Below are 21,559 nucleotides of genomic sequence, written 5' to 3'. Positions count from 1 at the left end.
CGGTTGTTTCCTTTATTAATTTTTTTTTGGCTCCCATGAGAAAGGAACCTTTAGTTTATCCCCTATTTCTTACTCAAGGGAACAGGCATGCAGAGCTGATTTTTCACACTCTGTCGTGCTGACTGGGCTCTTGTTCGGGGATCTGTGGTTTAGGGAAGGCGGTAATGGGGACAGAGGAGTCTCCTGCCTTGCTGGGGCACTGCCTCTCGTTACCTTTCATGTGAGAGTCCCAAGCTTGAAATGGGGACAGAAGTAACTCTTTAGCCTATGTAGGAAAGGTGACTGCCCTGCGGGGCTCACTGCAGCTCCCCGGAGCTGTCAGAGATGTTCTTCTATCAACACAACCAACACCACGATTGCTTCTTCAAAGCATTCGGTTCTCTCATGCCCTCACCCTGAAGAGGGGGATAACTAGATCAGAGTAGGATTTGTAGATCGTGGCTCTCCTGACCAAATGCCATTATAATGCTCCGAGAGGCCTCCCTTTTATAATGTCCCTTTATCCTTAAACACATCCTAGTAACATCTTTATCATCCTCCTCTTCCTGCCGTTCATTCATCCTCTTGTTGGTAAGTTATGACCGCCTGCCTCTTCTGGAAACTATCCCCCACGCACACTCTTTTTCAAGGGCTAAAGAAGATGCTTATGTTTGAAAAAGGGTTGCCCTGCTAACTATGTCAGACAGGCCATCTGACTTCCAGTCCCCACGGAGCCACGGGAACAAATTGCCAGTCGGTTCGCGGCCATCTGTGGGAGCTCTGGCTACCAGGCTGCAGTTAACCCTGCCTTGTGACCGTGGGAAGCGCGTTCTTTAAATATCGACCCAACTGCTTTCCTCTTTCCTCGGAGGGGAGTCTCATTAGTAGGGCGAGAAGACATAGTTTGAACAATTGAGATGGATAGAAAAAGCGTTAGATGGTGTTACTTTGCATAAAGCTGGTCCTGTGGTGCTGAGTTTAGTGTTGGGCAAGCCTCCCTTGGCCCTAACGGTACCGCGGTTCGTTTTAAATTTCCTATATTTCATCTCTGTATTTTGTGCACGCTATAGTTTCTCATCACAGGAGTTTCTAATATATGAACTTTTTATCACCCAGGCCTTCCGGACATGTTTTGTTTCACTCCAGGGAAAGCAAACAGCCTAATGTTCTTTCCTGTCGTTTTTATCAGTCCAGCTCAGTACTTGTACTCTCTCACTTTACCCGGGGACTTCAGATGACCAGTTAGAGTAGCAGCTGGATGTGAGTTTCAGCTCTTACTTTGCTATGATTTTAAGCACCTGTGATGATAACTGACAGATGTCTGAGGAAGTAAACAATAGCAACAAAAAATGGGGAGAATTTCAACCGTTTGTAAGGATCCCCCAAAATATACCGAGGAAACAAAGGGAGTTAGCTTGTTTGGGAGTATTGCATGGTTTTTTCTTTATTTCCTTGTTTGCTTGTACCGAATCCACCAGGTGTTCTTCTGGTATTCAGTTCTGAGTCAGTCATTACTGGGGACCAGCATTCAGTCTGATGACTACTTGGATTTGTGGGGCGCGGTTTGAGATGGGGCTTCTCTGTGTATCCCTGGCTATCCTGGAACTTGCTCTAACTCACTGAGATCCGCCTGCCTCTGCCTCCTGAGTACTGGGATTAAAGGTGTGTGCCACCCTGCGGGGCTACCCTTTTCATTGCTCCTCTCTCCATTTAATCAGTGAGCTGAACTCTTTTATAACTGGCAAATGCCCAAATTGAACATCCCCCAAATTCTTAGAAGCATGTCTTTATCTTTTCAGCCTTTTGTTGGAACTGTTTATTTTTAAGCTAATAACTACCTGTGGCATAGATACCGTGAGGTCCCATTATGAAGACATGCCGCATGGAAGAAATGTAGCCTGCATAATGCAGGTGTTAACACGGTGGCTTTGAATCATAGATTAAAACACTTGGAGAAAAGCGTTCCCCGTTGAACCCCTGAGAGCCGTCTGACCTTGTCTGTGCTTTGCTGGTTGCTTCTGCAGTTTAACTCAGCTGCCAAGCAGCTGATAGAGTGGGATAAGCCGCCGGTGCCGGTAGACACCGCAGAATGCCCGTCCACGACAGCGCAGAGCAGCACTGGTCCAAAGCACTCTGACACCAAGAAGAACACCAGGAAGCGACACTCCTTCACCTCTCTCACCATGGCCAACAAGTCTTCCCAGGCCTCCCAACACCGCCACTCCATGGAGATCAGCCCTCCTGTGCTCATCAGTTCCAGCAACCCTACGGCCGCAGCCCGCATCAGCGAACTCTCTGGGCTCTCCTGCAGCGCCCCTTCTCAGGTACAGGGCGGGGCCCGCCCGCTGCAGAAGTGAGCGGGAAAACGTCTAAAGAGGGTGGCTTTCCTTGCTGCCCTCTTCGCGTTTGTCTTAGTTACTGTCTCACTGCTGTGATCCAGCGACTTGAGGGAGAAAGGGTTTATTTTGGTTTAGTGGTTCATCGGGATGGGGAGACATGACAGCAGGCGGGAAGGTGGGGTACCAACATTGCATCGGTGCTTAGGAAGCTTAGCATAAACAGGAGGTGGGGTCCAGCTACTAAACCTCAAGGCCCTCTCCCAGTGATCCATTCCCTCTAGCTCCTTAATATGTTACAACTTTCCCTAACGGCACCTCCAACTGGCGACCAAGTGTTCAAACACAGAAACCTGTGGGTACCATTTTACACACAAAGCACAGCAGTATTTTAAGTAGAAAAACGGAGAAGGGAAAGCTAGCTTAAGTGTGTCATCCCAAAACTACGGACTCAGAGACAGTACTGGAACCTTCAAAGCGTGTAAAATAATGCTACCGATTTCAGAGCGTTTACTCGGTTTTGCAAAACTCCTCAGTGCTACACTGGAGGTCTCATCGTCGAGAACTATCTCTGTCCACACTCATGGTACTCAGTTTGATGCTCATACCTGCAGCTTCTCATACTTTGGTACCTGGACTTCCCATCCAAGTAAGAGGAGAAATGATAGAAAGAAACATTCAGCTTAGAAATTGACCATTGCCATTTTGAAAATCTCCGTTATTCATCAGGACTGTATTAAAACATGGCCACGTGTTATTTTTGTTAAAAATTTATGAGTCAGTTGCCAACATTCTCTCGTTCATTTGGCAATTGATTGTTGAATGTTCTATTATTAGCCTCTTGGGCACAGTGTGTAATGAGATATATAGGACGCAGGCGTTCCTTATGGAGGCCTTGTTCTGATCTAGTATGGCTCTAACTGTGGCCCTGTCCCACAGGGAAAGGACAATGTCATCCACTTAGAGGACAGCTACATTTCTCCCAACCTGGAAGTCAGAGAGCTGTGTCCAAAGGGAACTAACGCGGCAGGAGAATTTCCCTTAAGGCTTATGTATCATTTTATTTCATGTAGATTTTATTCCACAATGTAGCTTTGGGTCGTTTCTCCTTAAAATATAAAAAATGAAATTAAAGAAAAAGTAAGCATAATCTCAATCCTGAAGAAGCTTATACTAAAAACTGGGCATTCCTTGTTAATTTTATTTATTGATTGGACATCTCTGGATTGACACAGCATATAAGGAATTAAATGTATTTACTCTGACCAGGATTATGAACTTTTTTTTTGCTTCTTATATATTTATTTATTTCAAGTGATAAGGTTACAGAACTTTTGATTTTAGTGAAGAAAAATAGAACATACCTGATACATGAACATGAGTGCAAGGAAAGTAAGGGTCTTCGTTTCGTTCACGGATAGCACTGCACAAGGCGTACGCACATCAGCAAGCACTCGCAAGCTTGTTCAATGGATGAGCCGCTTAAATATAGATGGAGAAATGCTATTACCTTTCCCATAACCAATGGTCTCATGAAAACAGACACAGGGGCTTGAGTCGGCTAAGTGGTTAAGAGCACTTGTTGTTCTTGTGAAGGACCTGGGTTCGATTCCCGGCACCCCCGTGAGGCTCATCACTTCCTCAGTCACCAGCAAGCATGTGGTGAAGGCAGAGCCCTCATATGAATAAAATAAATCTGAAAAAAAAAAAACAAGAATGAAAGAAAAGGGAAGGGTTTAGGCCAGAGCCTGAGGTTGGATTGTAGGTCAGAGTGAAGGTAACACATGAACTGGGGAGACTCACCGGATCCTTGAGGAAGGGTCTGAAGAAGGGGCTTGGTAAAGATCCACTAACAGAAAATAAAACGTTTTGAATGAGTTTGTTTTGTGTGTGTGAGGCACTAGCCACATTCGCACAATGCGATTTTCTTGACGTAGATAGATCCAAGCTCTCGTGGGGGCGTGCTGACAGTCCTCAAGGGGAGGAGCTTTGCAGCAGTGGGCTGTGGTTTTATTTTGTAGTGGAAAAAGTCAAAAGGAAGGGGAATGAAGTGTTGTGTCCTGTAGTGAGCTCAGCCGCCAGGTGTTGGCGTGTCCGACACTGCCACACCGCAGCTGGGGATAAAGTGGGGCTATTTTTGTGTGACTATGAGTGGTTTAGGAAACAAGGCTCTTTCTGTTTTCTTGAAACAGTTCCCCCTTCAACTGTCTCCCCCTTCCTCCCTTCTGTAACGAGAGGGTTGTTTTCAGTGGTGGCGTGTTGCCTCAGGGAGAAGTTATTTCTAGCAGAGGATAGGAGGTGTGTGAAGTGCTGCCTGGCTCTCCCGCTGAGGTTTACAGAAAACACCACTTATGTAGGGCACAGTGCGCTTTGGAGGGATCCTTCCGTCCCCAAGGAAGCTTGAGTGTGTGAGTGTGTGCCTGCTTCACAGGCACATACATGGCCCTTAACATGGAGACGAGTGCGTGTGGGGAGACAGTGAGAAGCTGCTTCACACTGGCCTGCCCAAGAGATACCGCCCCGGAATCTGTCTTTGCCACAGGCATGATCTCCTCATTTTCCTTACTCATGCTCATCTTTCTTTCTTTCTTTCTTTCTTTCTTTCTTTCTTTCTTTCTTTCTTTCTTTCTTTCTTTATTTTTGGTTTTTTTGGAGACAGGGTTTCTCTGTATTGTTTTGGAGGCTGTCCTGGAACTCGCTCTGTAGACCACGCTGGCCTCGAACTCACATCTTTATTTTTTTTAAGACAGTTTTCTGTCTGCCATGTATGACTTTATGCCAGAAGAGGGCATCAGATCTCATTATAGATGATTGTGAGCCCCCATGTGGTTGCTGGGAATTGAACCCAGGACCTCTGGAAGAGCAAACAGTGTTCTCAACCTCTGAGCCATCTCTCCAGCCCCTCATGCTCACCTTTAATTCTATTTTCTTTCATTCTATTGTTTTTTCTTTTAATGTATTAGTTAGGGCTTGATTTGGTTGTGATTATTGGAAAGTAAAAAGAAACCGACCTTAAAAAGTTCGTATCCATTTGTTTCTCTCATCTGAATGAGATCTCATAGCTACAGATGCGTAGGCAGTTGAGTGCTGGTGTAATGGTACTCAGAAAATGGGGTGACTTTGATCTCAGTTCCCCATCATATGAAAAGTCCGTGTCTTCATGCTATAGCTGATAACGTGTAGATCTCATTGTTATATCCAGTGTCTCCGTCAGCAGGATGGCCACGTGGCGAAGGGTCACAGGGCTTGCTTGCTGTTGTATTTAGTGGCTGTTGAGTGAGGACTGAACTTGTAAAGGTATAAACTAGAAAATGACCTTCGAGCTGTGCTGTGCAGGTGAATCCCTAACACACACATTCATGGGTGAATGTGATTGACATCCATCAAACACATGAAGACATTTGGTCTGCCCCTGACCATACCTACGATACCTTCCGCTTGTGCCATCTGGAGGCGTGATTCGTATTGCCAAGGGTTTCTGAGGCATTTTTATATTGCCCTTGTCCTCGGGAGAAGCAAGAAGGCCCATCCGATCACCCGATTTCTCTCCCCAACTTTTCCCGTTTTCCTAGCTGCTTCTTGTACAAGGGACTGACTGATGTTTGTGGTTTCATGGAGGCACAGGTGCTGGCCAACTGCATTGCTATCCATGCAGAGGATAAGGCACCCCATCGGGATGTCTGCTCTCCCCATGTCTGAAGTACCCTCAACATTCTGCAACCTCGGTGGACCTGATCGAGTAATGGAAGCAGTGAAATGACCTAAATAACTCAATTTCTTTCTAGTAAATTAATCCTGGATAGTATCCTGGATAACACCTTTGAAAATGATTTGGCTTGTTATTATTTCTTTAAGGTTCTTTATTGGCTATAGGCATGTCTAGGCAATTGTATTTTCATTGCTGGTCCTTGCTGAATGATAGAAGTCTGAAGGCATGATCTTGAAAATAGCAAAATGCCTTAAGAATTTTACATAGATTTGCTAGATCGATAGAGGGATGAATGTTGAGCCACAGCTTACCTTAGTGCGGTTTCCATGGGAATGTGAAGCTAGTTTAGCCTCAGGCTGACCGTACAAACAGTTGGATTCATGCTAGCATATAAAATAAGGTAGCATGTTGTGTGAAATAGCACATTGCAGTGACTGGCATATCTGGTACATATTAGGTCATTCAAAAATTTGGAATTGAATACAATGAAAAGGATCCTGTCTTCTCCAAATAATTTCATATACAGGATTTTTAATGTGACTTCCACCAGTAGGATCTGATGCTTTCAATATGGCGAACTTAGGTTGGGGAGATGGGCTCGGTAAAGCACTTGCCGTACAATCCCAATGGCCTAAGTTCCGATCCACAGAACCGAGATAAAGCCAGGCATCATATATCCATCCATCGTCAGCATACTCCCACAGGAAGGTAGGAGATAGAGGCCGGAGAATCTCCAGGAACTCACAAACCAACTTGTTTGGCATGGGTACCTGTGAATGAACAAGAGGCCCTATCTCAAAGTAGATGGCGAGGCCAGCATCCAAGATTATCCTCTGACCTCCACATGGCACTATGGCAGGCACACACACACACACACACACACACACACATACACACACACACACACACACGCACGCACGCACACGAGCGGGAGGGGGTGGTGGAGGCAGTGGGAGACAAACAGGCAGAAACAGAGAGAGACAGTTTTTTTTTTCCTTAAGGCATGGCTGTCTTTTTATTATTTCGTTTCCCTTGACAGGTTCATATAAGCACCACTGGGTTAATTGTGACCCCACCCCCAAGCAGCCCTGTGACAACTGGGCCTTCGTTCACGTTCCCGTCCGATGTCTCCTACCAAGCTGCCCTTGGAGTGAGTATCATCTCTGTGTCTTTGTTTCTTAAGTCTTGATGAGCCGACACATTCCTACCCACGCCTGCAGTGCACGTGGTTGCTTGCTAGGTGGGACCAGCACCTACCCTTCCTCTGTTGTCTCTGAAAATCTCACACACACACACACACACACACACACACACAAATAGTTAGGCTTCCTTGCCAGTCTCCCTAAAGTTTTTAATGCTGGCAATTGGTGGCCCTGAAGCGATAAGAACTCTGAAAAATACATTTAATTTTGCTGAAGCGCAGTTTGATTTCCCAAGCGGCTTAACTTTTATTTCTTTGGGGTTTCTAGCTCCTGCTTATTCTTTTTGAAGATACATTTATAGAAATGCTGAAGCTCCCCCCCAATCTTCCCAGGCTAGGTGACTTGCTTTCATTCACAAAATAAATTCATGCCAAGTGTCTGTTTCTAGGATCCATTGCTGGTTTCTTCTCCTCTGTAGCTCATGGTGATTCCTTCAAGGTCCCCTCTGCCCTGGGAGGGTCCTGTGGAGTATGTTGGTTTTTCCTCTTAAAAAAGCTCACCATCCCACAGACTGTAGTAACCATCAATTGCACAGAGACATCTGATGGGGTGTGTAGCCTGGAGACTCACAACAGACAAGAGAGATAGATGCAATAGAGAAAAACAGCCCCCCTTGCTTCCAGAAATCACAATTCAGGAGCTGCAAGGAACTGGAGAATAGGAGGCATCTCTCACTCAGGCTAATGTCTTGGTTACACGGTTCAGACTATTGGCTCCTGCACCATTCAATCAGATGGCCTGGTACCTGGATCGTGGCATCACCCTCCCCGGTCCTGTACCTGCAGTATCTGATGATCCTCTCTGGGAGACAGTGTGGCCCGTTGAAGGGTTTTAGGCTTGGGATGGGACAGACTTGGGTTTCAGCCTTTTTTTATTTGTCACATGACCCTGAAAAGGTTACTCGGCCTCTGTGCGTGTTAGCTTCTGTCAACTTGGCACAAGCCTAGACACATAGGAAGAGGGTAGGTCAGTTAAGGACCTGTCCCCATGGCCTGTGGGCATGCCTGTGGGGCATTTTCTTGGTTACTGATAGATGCAGGAGGGCCCATTCTGTGGTGGGAAGGTCCAGTCCTGGGCAGCTGGTCCGCGCTATAAGGAAGGTACCCGAATAAGCCACAGAAGCCAGCCAATCAGACGAGACCCACAGTCTTTGCTTTAGTTCCTGCCTCCATGCTCCTACTTTGGGCTCCTGGGAGCCCTGGCTTCCCACTGTGATACAGTGGGATAGAGTGGGGTGCTCACTGCTGCTCTTCTCACTGGTCTCTACCAAGGACCCGTTCAGGCAGGACTGGTACACGTGACGTTGGCACCCCAAGGGCCATGGAGAGGCTGGTGTAACTTGGGTGTTGTTTTCCCTGTCCTCTGTGCCAGTCAAATGAGGCTTCCAAACAGCTGGTTTGTTTCTAGGTTGTGGATTTTATGTGTGTCGTAAAGATATTTTTCCTCTGCTAGTTTCCTTAAAGATGCACTTGTAGCCAGGACCTCCCAATATATTGACTCCGTCTAATTTTACTGTCTTCTTTTTCTGTTTGCTTCATTTTCTTCAATGTCAATTTTCATGCATTTAAAACAAGGTTGGGTATAAATAACTGCAGTTATTACCTAACTTCATTTAGACTTCTAAAGACACTCATGGAAGTAAATCATGATCTTCTGTTTACGTGGACACACTGATGTGTACTATTCACAGGTTAAAATTGGTAGGTTTTTTTCTCTCTCTCTCTCTATTCTTTTTTAAAATACTCCCTGAGCAGTTACAGCTTCCTTGCTAAGACAGCTGCTTAGTAAAGGAGACATGGCCTTGCTTCATCTGGGGAGAAGAGGAATCTCAGTGAACATTTATTAAATGTGGTTTCCATACTATTCAGTTAGCCTTGGATGTTTCACTAAAGCCAAATTTCGTAACCCACCCTACCCTCCAGTCTCCAGAGGAATCACTTCTTTTTTCCTTTCCCTCCAACAAAGCACATACAACCACAGTGTACTTCCCATGCGTGGAAGCATTCCGACTCCATGTCTTAAGGGGGTAAGGGATGGCTGACTTTTCTGATCTTAGAGAAATTAATTAGTGTAAAAGATACAAGGCTGGCCAAGTTTTAGCCCTTGTGAACTGAAAATTTTATAATATAGTAAATGACCAGTTCTTTGCTAGGGGGTTGACTCTCGGGCAAATCAATGGAATAGGCCCCAAGAGAGCATATAAAAATTAATTCATGTTCAGTCATTTTTATCCTAGGATTTTTATAAGAAGGACTGAGTATTAAGCAAGGGAGAGATTTATTAAACACTGTCTACTGTGCCAGTTCCATTTAATGAAAAACTAATTATAAACAGGCTTGCCTGTCATCCCAAGAGATGGGTAGATCTCGAAGTCTCTCATAGTTGGTAGAAATGCTGTGGATTTAATGTTGGCTTTGGGTGGGAAACTCCATAGCACATACACTCGTGCCCTTGGTAGCTCTAGTTAGTTGTGGCAAGGATTCTGTTTAAGTAGTATTTCAGGAGACTTTGCCATCATATCAGTAGTATATAGCTAGGTAGGAAAAAAACAAAACAAAACAAAACCAAAAAACTGTCTTTTCATAGTATGGATTTATAGGAAGTAAATGCCACCCCTGGGATAGGAAATGAAAATTATTTCCAGCGCTTTTTTCGTAAATTGAGACTTTTAAATCTTTCATACAGAATGAGGTTATTTATGAGCATATGTCTCCAACATGTCACATGCAACAGTGAGAATGTTAAGTCTCTTCCATCAGGAGCAGGAGAAGTATCACAGCTGTCGGAGTCAGGCAGGAGCCTATTAATAGCAGTTGGTCGTTGTTGTTGTTGACTTTTCTGTGGGATGAGGAAGGTGAAGATCTTAGCCCTGTATCTCCAGCACAGGGGCAGAAGGATGTCCCCAAGGAGTAATTGCTGATACTGTGTGATGAGTTTCGCTGCAGAGCACCACCAGACAGCCGGGTCATTAAAGGCCAAATGCTACCTGCGACAGATTACAAATAGGCTTAATTCTAACCCTCTTTAAATTTTTCCCTCCTCCTCTTCTTCCTTTTTTAAGATAGTATCTCGTGTAACCCAATAAACACACTATGTACCCAGGGATGACCTTGAACTCCTGATCCTCCTGCCTTTACCTCCAAAGTACTTGGATTCTGAGCGTGTGTGTGTGTGTGTGTGTGTGTGTGTGTGTGTGTGTGTGTGTGTGTGTGTGTGTATAGACATTAGGGCTGTGGCTGTCTCTCAGTTGGTAGACTGCCTGTCTACAATGTATGAAGACTCAACTTTGGTCCCCAGTAACGGGTGACACACACCTGCAATCCTGGCCCTGCAGAAATGAAGGCAAAAAGATCAGAGTTCAGGGTCACTCTCAGTGGTATTGAGTTCACCCTGGGTGTGGTTTTTTTCAATGGAGATGTCAGGTCTCGAAAGACAGCCAACTGCCTGCAGCCCGGTGCAGGGTGGTTCACCTTTTGAACTTCCACTGTGCCGTTACTGTTTATAAAGCAACCCACAGGCCTTCCTGCTGTACCACGGCTCTGGATTCAGAGGGCCCTATCATTTTCCCAGCCCACGGGACCAAGCAGCATCTAGGACTCGGCTTTAATCAGGCATTCTCCATCTGACACACATTCACTCATGCTGAGAGGGGGGAACATCTGCCCAGTGTTCTGAAAAGACCATCTCTTCCCTTGCAAAAACAAAGAGAGATGATTGTATTTCTCTTAGATACCAGCTTCGGGTCTGTCTGTATGAACATCCCCTTTGCTGCCTTCTCTCACTGCGTAAACTCTTCCCCCATAAGCAACTGCATTTGCTTACTGTTTTAGAACAAGCTGTGACCCTTCGTTATGCTTTGCTAAAATGTGAAATCTGTTTTTTAAATCAGGTCCATAAGTGGATTTTGTTTTTGTTTTTTTGCCTCTTTCTAAGACATAATTTAGCCCAGTTGCTCTTTTTAACTGTTTTCATTGTATCTCCTTGTTGAACACATGTCATCTGGCTTCTGCCTTTCCATAGTTGCACTCTCTTGGGTTTGCAAAGACTGAGTGATCTGGCCAATGGCGAGTTCCTGATTTCTCTGTCTGTCCCTCTGTGGGCAGTTAGGCCCAACCCACCTCACCTGTCAAGCCTCAGACGTGGTGTTATCTTTGAACAGCACGGATCACATTTTCTCACTGTTTTGCCTGGATTATCTTTATTTTTCTCAGCTTTGTCACTGGAAGTGGGCCAGACAGAATGCTTGATCCTCCGCTTGAAGGGTCATGACTCCGTGCCTCGGAGCCTGCAGTCCCAGGGGCATAATGACCTAAATGTTGCCCTTTTTGTGTGGTGAGCACCAAGCGACTTCTTCGTGACTTTTTGAGCACCCTGTCTTGTCCAGGCTGGCACTCTGTAAGCAGTTCCACGCCTCATTTACTTCTGCACTCAATGGTCTGCTGCAGTGTGGGAAAGTCCTCCCCAAAAGCCACGTTAGCAAAAATGTAAATAGGACACGTGAAACGGTTAGCTACAGGTCTCCTAGTGTGGGAATGTCTGCAATCTTGTGCTTTAATAGATAGATGAGTGTTAATGGGACTCAATTTTCATTTCAAAACTTTGAAATGGAGTGACTTGAAACTGCTTTAACACCGCTGGGTTTTTCCCACTGAAGGTGAAGCGAGGAAGCTGTTTATGCTTGCTGGGTGGGTTCTGTCATCGCTCTGCTTCTCCCGTGATTCAGTTTCTACCTCTCGTAGCTCAGAGATTTGGGGAGGGCGAGGTAGGGGTTCAGGCAGGCTTTGTATGCGCGTTTTCCCAGGAGTTTCGGTGCACAGTCCCTGAAGAATTGTCTTGGGTTTACAGATCAGAAGGTAACAATTGCTCCATTGATTTTCAAAGCCACGGAGCCCTGTGGGCAGAACCCCATTAGACTGTGACCATAAAGGACTTTTCACTGGTGTGTGTGTGTTAAAGATTACCAGCCTTGATAGTCCTAAATTTCAAAAACTGGCAAAGTGGAGAAAAGGAAAAGCGAAAGTAGCAACAATAGCCTTGTGACTGTGGCTTGCCATTGTTTGGGCTCCGGGAAGATCAGGCTTCAAAAGAAACCACCGCAGTAGAAATGGCTTGAGATACAGTGCAGCTAAGCTGTTGTGTGTTGTACTTAAGTTTCAGGTTACAAAAACCCATCATAAAATTAATTCCAGTCAACAACATGACATTATAGCAACTCCCTTGAAAGGCGTCTCAATTCTTGTCCAAATCTCTATTTATTCTCTTTAGTTTTTAATTATTACTTATGTGTATGAATGTTTTGCCTGCACGTATGTCTGTGCACCATGTATGTCCCTGGTGCCAGCAGGAGCCAGAAGAAGGGATTGGATCACTTGGTTCTAGAGTTACAGATGGTTGTGATCTGCTTTGTGGATGCTGGGAATCAGGCCTGGGTCCTCTAGGAGAGCAGCCAATGCTCTTAACCAATGCGTTATCGCTCCGGCCCCGACTCTGTGCTTTTCATGTTTTGTGACTCTTAAACCTTTACACAGTCATTTCCCCCCCCCTTCCTCTCAAAGCTGACTATTTAACTGTGTGCTGAAAATAATGCTGTGGCTTTAAAATTAAATTTTAAAAAGGGTGTCTCATGAGTAGCCCTCTGTTCTGTTGTATATAGATTCTATTCTGTGGGTTTCTGATTCTTTTCCCCTCACACTTCCGGTAGAAGAGGTACATGACAACCAGAGCTGTTACACAGAGAGACCTTGTCGGGGGGGGGAAGAGGAAGAGATACATTAATATCAATTGTGTCCGCCTCGACATCTTTTTTTGTTTTCTTCTGTATTAGACGATGAATCCTCCTCTTCCCCCACCCCCTCTCCTGGCTGCCACTGTCCTCACCTCAACATCATCGGGCGCTGCCGCTGCTGCTGCTGCTGCTCCTGCTGGAGTAGGACCCAGGCCTGTGGCGGGATCCGCTGACCAGATTGCACATTTACGGCCCCAGACTCGCCCAAGTGTGTAAGTGAGGTTGTCTTTTGTTACTGTTTAAGTACTCACACCAAACGAAGCCCAAACAACAGAGATCAAGAAACACGTGACTGATATGAGCTGGTGGTGACGGGCTTAGAGCTCACCAAGTGTTTGTGTTCTGGAAACTTCTGCCTGGCTATGCATATAATTAGGAAGATGCTCCAATAAAATGAGGCTAACGTGAGCCTGGTAGAAGGCTGTCCTGCTGAGAAAAGGCCTTTCACGGTTTAGGGAAATTTCTGTTTTCCTCTGCATAGAGAGCTGATCTTTCTTTTTCTTTTTTCTTTTTTTTTTGTACCGCTCTTGTGTGACCTTTCTGTCTTCATTTTCATTCCATGCAGCAGGATCTTAAGGTGCAGGAAGGTATTGCATGCACGTCAGGGTTCCCTGCAATGAGCGTACAGAAGGCTGTAAATCCCCAGCAATAAGAAAGGTCCAATTGCCTTGTGCAGTTTGGTGATCTACACCCGGAGTGTTCCGAGCACGGGGAGCGCTGTAGGTCCGTTGCCTGCCAGGCTTCTCTGTGTGGACAGGCACCTTGCTCTGGGCGGCTGTTTTGTGCTCTCTATGACCTAGACTTTGCTGTCCCTTTGGCGCTTTCTCCAATGCAGTCAGCTTCGTGGTGAGCTCAGACACACAAGTGCGCCTAAGCCTCTGTGTTCAGCATACGTACAAGGCCGCATCTTGGGTTTCCCAGTGGGATTTTAAATGCAGGTCCTCATCTGGAGCTTGCTCCCAAGTCTAACCAGTGCCATTTAAAGAGCTCAGCTTCCCCAGTGGGCTCCTAACCCACAGCACTAAGGTAGGCTCTCTTGGAAAGGGCATTAATTCTTTCAAAGCACACATAGACCATCGGGTATGATAATCAGTCCCACACCAGGAGGGACACTCTTAATCAGAAGGGCCTCTGCCTGCGTTGAAAGTGTTGACGGCCAAACCTCTTCCCATGGAGACTTGCCATTGCTCCTTGCAGGTTAAGGTCTTACTTCCTGTCTGCTCCTGTATACGATGCTTGAAAACTTACACCACACAAGAGTTTGGACATCTTAGGGTTTGTCTGTTAGCCCGAGATCATTTCTTTTTTCCCCTGTTCCAGGTATGTTGCTATATACCCATACACTCCCCGGAAAGAAGACGAACTCGAGTTGAGGAAAGGGGAGATGTTTTTGGTATTTGAGCGTTGCCAGGATGGCTGGTTCAAAGGGACATCGATGCACACCAGCAAGATAGGTGTCTTCCCCGGCAACTATGTGGCTCCAGTCACAAGGTATGATGCTGCTGAATCAGGTTTTCTAAGTTCCAGACAGAGGCTCTTTGTTCCTCCCCAGGCTTCTCAGCCTATTCAGAGCCCTGCTCGAATTATAATTACCTGTTACATAGCCAAAGTTTGTAAAATCCATATCCATATCTGCTAAAATCCCTTCTAATACCAAGATTCTTAGCTCACTTTTCATGTGGATATGTGTTGAAATTATAGGTTTCTACCAGTCAATGTACTGGGGTGTAATCTCTTTGCTTTAATTTATATGTGAAAAGACTCAACTGTTCCATTTTCAGTATTCTTCTACTAAAGAAATAAAAGGCATAGTATTTTAAGTGAACAAAAGCTATATTATTAATGCTTACATGTCTGTGCAGTGTCTGCTATATACACCAGACAGGCAGATTTCTAAACATTACATTACTGGCCCTTGGTCTTTAATTCGCTAATGCGATTGCTTTTGATCATCCCCCCACTTAATAAATGGGGAAGTTGAGGCACAGGGAGACTAAACTTGCCTGAGATCACAAAGAAAAGAAGTACTCCAACCCACACAGGCTAGGTCTGCCTTTATTTCACTAACGTATTAATTACCTTAGAATTCTGGCAATTATTCTCTGAAATGCAGTCAAAATTCCTTAAATATAGCATACGTGGACTTTAAATGAAGATAGTTTTGCTCCTCAAGAGTTATTTGCCAATACCTGCACATATGTTTGAGTCTCGCAATTGATGATATTACTGGCATTTAGTGGGTGGAGGCAAGGGATTCTGCCGAATTCTATGATGTGTGGGATAGCCACACCCCCCCCCAATATCCTTTCTGTTGTTGGGATAGAATCCTCTGACCAAAAGTAGATTAGTGGGGAAAGGTTTATTTTTTTGCTTCCAGCTTCCCGTCCCGGTTCATCATTGAGGAAAGGCAGGCAGGAACCTGAAGGCAGGCAGGCTTCATTGCTATTCCACACAGTACCACACCAGCTGGGGGACTGACTTCATACCAAAGAAGCCTGGAAGGTACCACGATGGATACTGCTGGCTGGCTTGTAGACAGATATAAATGGAGTTATCTTTTCGTACAGTTCAGCACCACATGCCCAGGAAACTAGTCTGCCCACAGTAGTCTGGGCCTCCATTAACAAAAAAGGTAACTCCCCACACATATAACCACAGCCGAACTGGTCCAGGCACTTCCTCAACTGAGGCTCTCCTCTCAGATGCCCGTAGACTGTATCAAGTTGATAGTCAAAGCTAACCAAGATGTCCTCAAAAGGGAATCTGGCCCACGATGTCACTCGGGCTCAGAAACGTGCATGCATGCACGAACAAACACACACACACATGTTTACATAACTCTGCCTTTTTTTTTTTTAAGTGGTAGACCTTCTGGCCATTGAGGAAAGCAGCCTTGAAAGCTGAAAGAAATGACCTATAATGAAATTAACACTTCCCTAGATTTTGATCACTGACTCTTAATAAGCAATCCAGGTCTAACTGCGTGAAATCATGCCTCCAACCTCCTGATTTTAAACAAATGGCTTAATGAACTGACATGCTTGTCAGCTGTTGTCCTTGATTTATAGGTTGGCCAGCAGCCTAATCAAATGAAAATCACTATTGTTGCAGATGGTGACAGAATGTTAGCTTTAATTTGACTTGCAAATTTTTAATCAATATGAATTTTCTTTTCTGTACATGTTAAAACATACATTCAGAAATCCTTCCTGGTGCAAATGTTTATATTTATGTATATATTTATATATATACCTATACACAAAAATATACATATGTGTATTAAACAAGAGAAATATAATAAGCAATAATAAAAAATGAAATCAACAAAGGATCACATTTTTGCAAGATTCAAAAACAAGTTGTTAAAAGTCTGTTCACATTTAACTCTTGGAGAAAGACTTGCTTATGGCAGATGCTCTGTAATTCGCCATTGTGAAAGGATAATCTTGTTAATGGAGTGTTAATTGTAGATTAATTATAAAGTAGCTATACACAGAACTGCCATTTAAATGAGTTGAGAGTATTTGAAAATACACGTTACACAAAGCTACTCGATACTTGATTAAACTCTGCTAATATGTAAATGTTAGAACTGACTGTATTGCTGTAGCTGGGACAATGATGGAAGGAACCCTTGTGCACTGGTCTGGACGCCAGAGAATTTTTATGTCGGGAGTAGGTGTCAATAGGAGGCAGCTACTTGCATGAACTCACTGTAGCTCTATGGCTGTGTACTGAAGATCAAGCCAGCCCAAATCCCAGCATGGATGGGCTGGGCAAGGGGTAATGACCCCCAGCCCCAGCTGAGGAGCTATTGGCAATTGTTGATAGGAGAGGGAGAGTCCATTTTCTTTAGGGACACAGCCCCTTGGGGCTATCCGTGCTCCAGAAGATGGTTCTACAGTCATGCTTATAATGGGAATGCCAAGTGGGCTCAGTGGATTTAAACAAATAAACAGCAACAATCAAAAAACAAAAACAGCAGCAGCACATGAAGTTGGGACAGAAAAGTGGTTGGAAAGATAGGGGGAGGATTTGGAAGGGAGTGAGTTCCAAATGTGTTGTATGGGTGTATGAAATTCTTTAAAAAGTTAAAATAAAAGCATACCATATTTGTTAATCAAGAAAAAGTCAAGCTGTAATCACTTCATGGAGTATAAAGCCAGAAAGAAGGAAGCAATCTACAGGAAACAATTAAATTGTAAGGCTTAACTGGAAATGATTAGATCAGTGCTGGATCTTGAAGTTGAGATTTGAGCTACCTCAACAGAAAAAAAGCCATAAGGGCCATTCCAATGCATAGAGTGGAGTGTATGGGGGGGGGTATGTGTGGTATGTGTTGTATATGTGTGTGTGGTGTGTGTGTGTGTTGTATATGTGGGTGTATGTGCTGCGTGCGTATGTGAATGTGTGTATGTGGTGTGTGGTGTGTGTGTACATCAGTGTGTACAGGGCACTTGTGTACTGTGTGGTGTGTGTGTGTGTACATCAGTGCATACATGGGCACTTATGTACTGTGTGATGTGTGTGTGTGTACATCAGTGCGTACACGGGCACTTGTGTACTGTGTGATGTGTGTGTGTGTGTACATCAGTGTGTACACGGGCACTTGTGTACTGTGTGGTGTGTGTGTGTACATCAGTGTGTACACGGGCACTTATGTACTGTGTGGTGTGTGTGTGTACATCAGTGTGTCACGGGCACTTGTGTACTGTGTGGTGTGTGTGTGTGTACATCAGTGTGTACACGGGCACTTGTGTACTGTGTGGTGTGTGTGTGTGTACATCAGTGCATACATGGGCACTTATGTACTGTGTGATGTGTGTGTGTACATCAGTGTGTACACGGGCACTTGTGTACTGTGTGGTGTGTGTGTGTGTACATCAGTGCGTACACGGGCACTTGTGTACTGTGTGGTGTGTGGGGTGTGTGTGCATCAGTGTGTACACGGGCACTTGTGTACTGTGTGGTGTGTGTGTGTGTACATCAGTGTGTACACGGGCACTTGTATACTGTGTGGTGTGTGGGGTGTGTGTGCATCAGTGTGTACACGGGCACTTGTGTTCTATGCTAGAGGCAGCTTGAGACAGTCAAAGCAGGAACAGCATGATGCACATGGTGGGTGTTGCTCAGGGTGAAGCAGGAAAACTCCGGGCTTTGAACTTCAGCGGGGCTGAGTGTCCACAAAATGAGAAGCTGACCCTAGTCTCTGTATTCTTAGGCAGAGTGTGACGTGTGGTTTGATGACTCAGAGCAATTCCAAGACCATTCTCTGTCTCAGGGCCATCATTTCTTTGAATATGCTGTTCTTAAACCCTTGGGAAAAAAATAATTCCATTCATTTTTTAAGATGTTCTGACTTTAAAGCTCTGAGTCATTTTTCTTGCATTAATTGTTCTGTCTTCCACTTTGCTGATGGATTGGGTTTTCCATCTGCTTCTATCTTGGCAGGGCGGTGGCAAATGCCTCCCAAGCTAAAGTCTCTCTGTCTACGGCGGGTCAGGCTAGTCGCGGGGTGACTATGGTCAGTCCTTCGACTGCAGGAGGACCTACCCAGAAGCTCCAAGGAAATGGCGTGGCTGGGAATCCTAGCATGATTCCCACAGCTGTGGTGTCAGCAGCTCACATCCAGACAAGCCCTCAGGCTAAGGTCCTGCTGCACATGGCCGGGCAGATGACAGTCAACCAGGCCCGCAATGCTGTGAGGACAGGTAAGAGGGAGAGGGGACGGGAGCGCCAGAGGAAAGGGCTTACCTGAATAAACACAGGTCACGTGCGACGGGTGTTGACAAGAATAGGTATGAATTTAAAATAATGGCCACCATTGAGAACTAGAAACTAGCAGACACGTCACCAGGACCGCTTCACCACTGTGGCAGATGCCCATGACAGAAATAACCAATGGGAATGTTCCAGTGGCTGGCAGCCCCTATCACTGAAGGTCTGTGGTGAAGCAGAGCATAACAGAAGGGAGGGTTTGTGTTGGCCACAAAGCACAAAGAAAGGACAAAGACAAGATATACTGTTCCGAGATATGCCTCACTGACCTGCTTGTTCTAACCTGGCCCACCTCCTCATGGTCCAGTCATCATTCACTACCACCACTAGCTTCTGACCTAACCTTCAACATGTGAGGCCTTTCAAGGGGCATCTTATGTCCAAGCCATAACAGACGTTTTATATCCCTTTGCTTGGGCTAAGGATGCCCGGCACATTAGTTCAAAATGGATAGATTTAAATTCCAAGAAGAATTAGGCTGATCCTAAGAATGCGAGTGGTGTGGTACTTTCGCAGTCAAGATCTTGTCTCCAATCTCACGGTTCCTAGCTGTGTGACTATGGTGCGAGTCTCTGCTAAGCCTTGTGCTGGTTATTTTTGATGAACTTAGTCACAAGTCTATTTTGGACTCGACAGGCATTCAAGTGCCTTTTGCAATTCTGTAGCATTGAAAACCTACCAAGAGTCTTGGGTAACAATAGTGGAGTAAATGAAGCACACGTGAATTCTGTCAGAAAGAATGTGCAGAAAAATGGCTAGTAAAAAAAAGAGAGAGAGAGAGAGAATGTGTAGTAAGTCAAGGACTTCAGACTAGTGTTTGGTTTGTTGCCATGGCAAGCCATTGGAAACTGGCCCAGTGTCTGTAATGCTGTTGAAAATGATTGTTCATAACTGAAGGGCCTTGGGGGTGGTGATAGCATGTCTCCTAAGTCCTCAGCAGTCTCAACTGCTCACCTGGAAGGCAAGGATTGTCTAGGGATCCAGCGTGGGCCTAAGTGTGTTGAGCTCTTCTCCATCCACTCGTTTTTTATCGCAATAAATGCCGGCAGCGGCCTCTCATTATGGTCTGACACAGTGAGATGGCTCATGTTTTGGTAGGCCGTGTTTATTACGCCATTGACCCTTTCTGTGTTCCCTCCTGTCACCCACCAGTTGCAGCCCATAACCAGGAACGGCCCACAGCAGCAGTGACACCCATCCAGGTCCAGAATGCCGCCTGCCTCGGTCCTGCATCCGTGGGCCTGCCCCCTCATTCACTGGCCTCCCAACCTCTGCCTCCAATGACAGGTCCTGCTGCCCATGCTGCTGCTGTCAGCATCAATCGCACCAATGCTCCCCTGGCCTGCGCTGCAGGCGCTTCTCTGGCCACTCCAAGCATGACCACTGCCACCTTGGAGACCGAGCCCGGTGGTCGAACAGTGACCATCCTCCCTGGACTCCCCACGTCTCCTGACAGTGCTGCGGCTGCGTGTGGGAACAGTTCAGCTGTGAAACCAGACAAGGACAGTAAGGTAAGAGTCCTCACCAATGACGGGACTCTTGGTTCCTGAGTGTATCGGGTTCTTCCCGTGGGCAGGTTCATGTGCTGAGAGCACAGAGGTGCAGAAACCCAGCCACAGCCACAACCTCATATCTAGACCTTGTGTCTCTCTGCATTGCGAGTCCCCTCAAGCTGCCAGGCCGCCTGCTAGGTAGGTAACAGGGGGACCACAGTGAGTAGGATTTAGTAGACTTCAGCTTGTAGAATTTCTTCTCTCCCATTCACTCTTTTCATCATTTTGCTGGCCTCGGGTTTTCGTGTCCGGTGTTATTGCTTATCGGTGACTCCTTATTTTAAAGTGTTTTAATTGTGAGAGGTTACAAAGCGTCCATCAGAAATGTTATGTGCGGTCAGCCACATAAGTGCATTCCTGCACTTACATAGGACCCAAGTTCAATTCCTAGTGTTTACATCGGGTGGCTCACGACCACCTGTAATGCCAGTTCCCGGGGATCTGATACCCTCTTCTGACCTCTCTTGGCACTGCACAAATGCTTACACACACACACACACACACACACACACACACACACACACACACGACTAAAAATCAATTTTTAAAAATTTTAAGTTATTTGCAAATGTATTGTAGTTTCAACCATAAATTGGCAGGGTTCCTTGAGAGATAGGGCCTGAAATATAGGAGAGCAGTCTCCTTTGGGACTTGGTTTCAAATAAGTACAATGGAAGCTGTTTTGAAAGACTTCCCTGTGGTTGTGCTTGGAGACGGTGGTTGAAGCAAGAGAATAAAATGGGTAGTGATTAATCATTGATACAGCCTGGACGGTTATACCTCAGCTGTGACTTTTTGCTCAGGGTTCCATGCCTTTCCCATAGAGCTATGAGCCAGGGCTCTGAGCCACCTGGCTCAGTGATAATGTATGTCGCTCTACTTAAATGGCGAGAGAAGCCTGTAAATAGAACTTTATAAGGAAATAAACTTTATAGCCTGCTGACAGGTTAATATTTAATTAACTATTAACATGAACTTTAAAAAGAGATCGGTATCTGCTCAGTGTTTATAATTAACCATGTTAAACTTGTACTCAAACTGACATGTCTGACTTTGTATTTTCAAAGAATCATTTTAATGATTTGAACTTGGGCACAATGTCCTTGGTCACCTAGAACAAGGAAGGACTTTTGGGTCCATTAATAGAATTAATTGACAGGTACCCGTGGTGTACATATTAATGGCCCTAAAAGACGTCCTCCTCCTGGTCACAGGAT

At 45.4% G+C, this 21,559-nt stretch overlaps 1 protein-coding gene across 4 annotated transcripts in view; it reads left to right on the top strand.

Moving 5' to 3' along the window:
• Sh3rf1 (SH3 domain containing ring finger 1) overlaps positions 1–21,559 on the top strand; it is a 158,936-nt gene that overhangs the window by 117,838 nt on the left and 19,539 nt on the right. For 3 of the 4 annotated variants that reach the window (XM_040742245.1, XM_040742244.1, XM_040742248.1), the window contains 6 exons: positions 2,004–2,303; positions 7,064–7,174; positions 13,051–13,223; positions 14,332–14,502; positions 18,463–18,722; positions 19,942–20,300. In XM_040742245.1, the coding sequence (XP_040598179.1) occupies positions 2,004–2,303; positions 7,064–7,174; positions 13,051–13,223; positions 14,332–14,502; positions 18,463–18,722; positions 19,942–20,300 (1,374 nt within the window). The remainder of the gene's footprint in view (positions 1–2,003; positions 2,304–7,063; positions 7,175–13,050; positions 13,224–14,331; positions 14,503–18,462; positions 18,723–19,941; positions 20,301–21,559) is intronic. The other variant, XM_040742246.1, reaches the window with a different exon arrangement.

Source organism: Mesocricetus auratus, unplaced genomic scaffold (genome assembly GCF_017639785.1).
Source record: "Mesocricetus auratus isolate SY011 unplaced genomic scaffold, BCM_Maur_2.0 Super-Scaffold_6731, whole genome shotgun sequence".
NCBI classification, from domain to species: domain Eukaryota; kingdom Metazoa; phylum Chordata; class Mammalia; order Rodentia; family Cricetidae; genus Mesocricetus; species Mesocricetus auratus.
The sequence above is the reverse complement of the archived record's forward strand: the minus strand, read 5'-3'. Positions and strand labels throughout refer to the sequence as shown.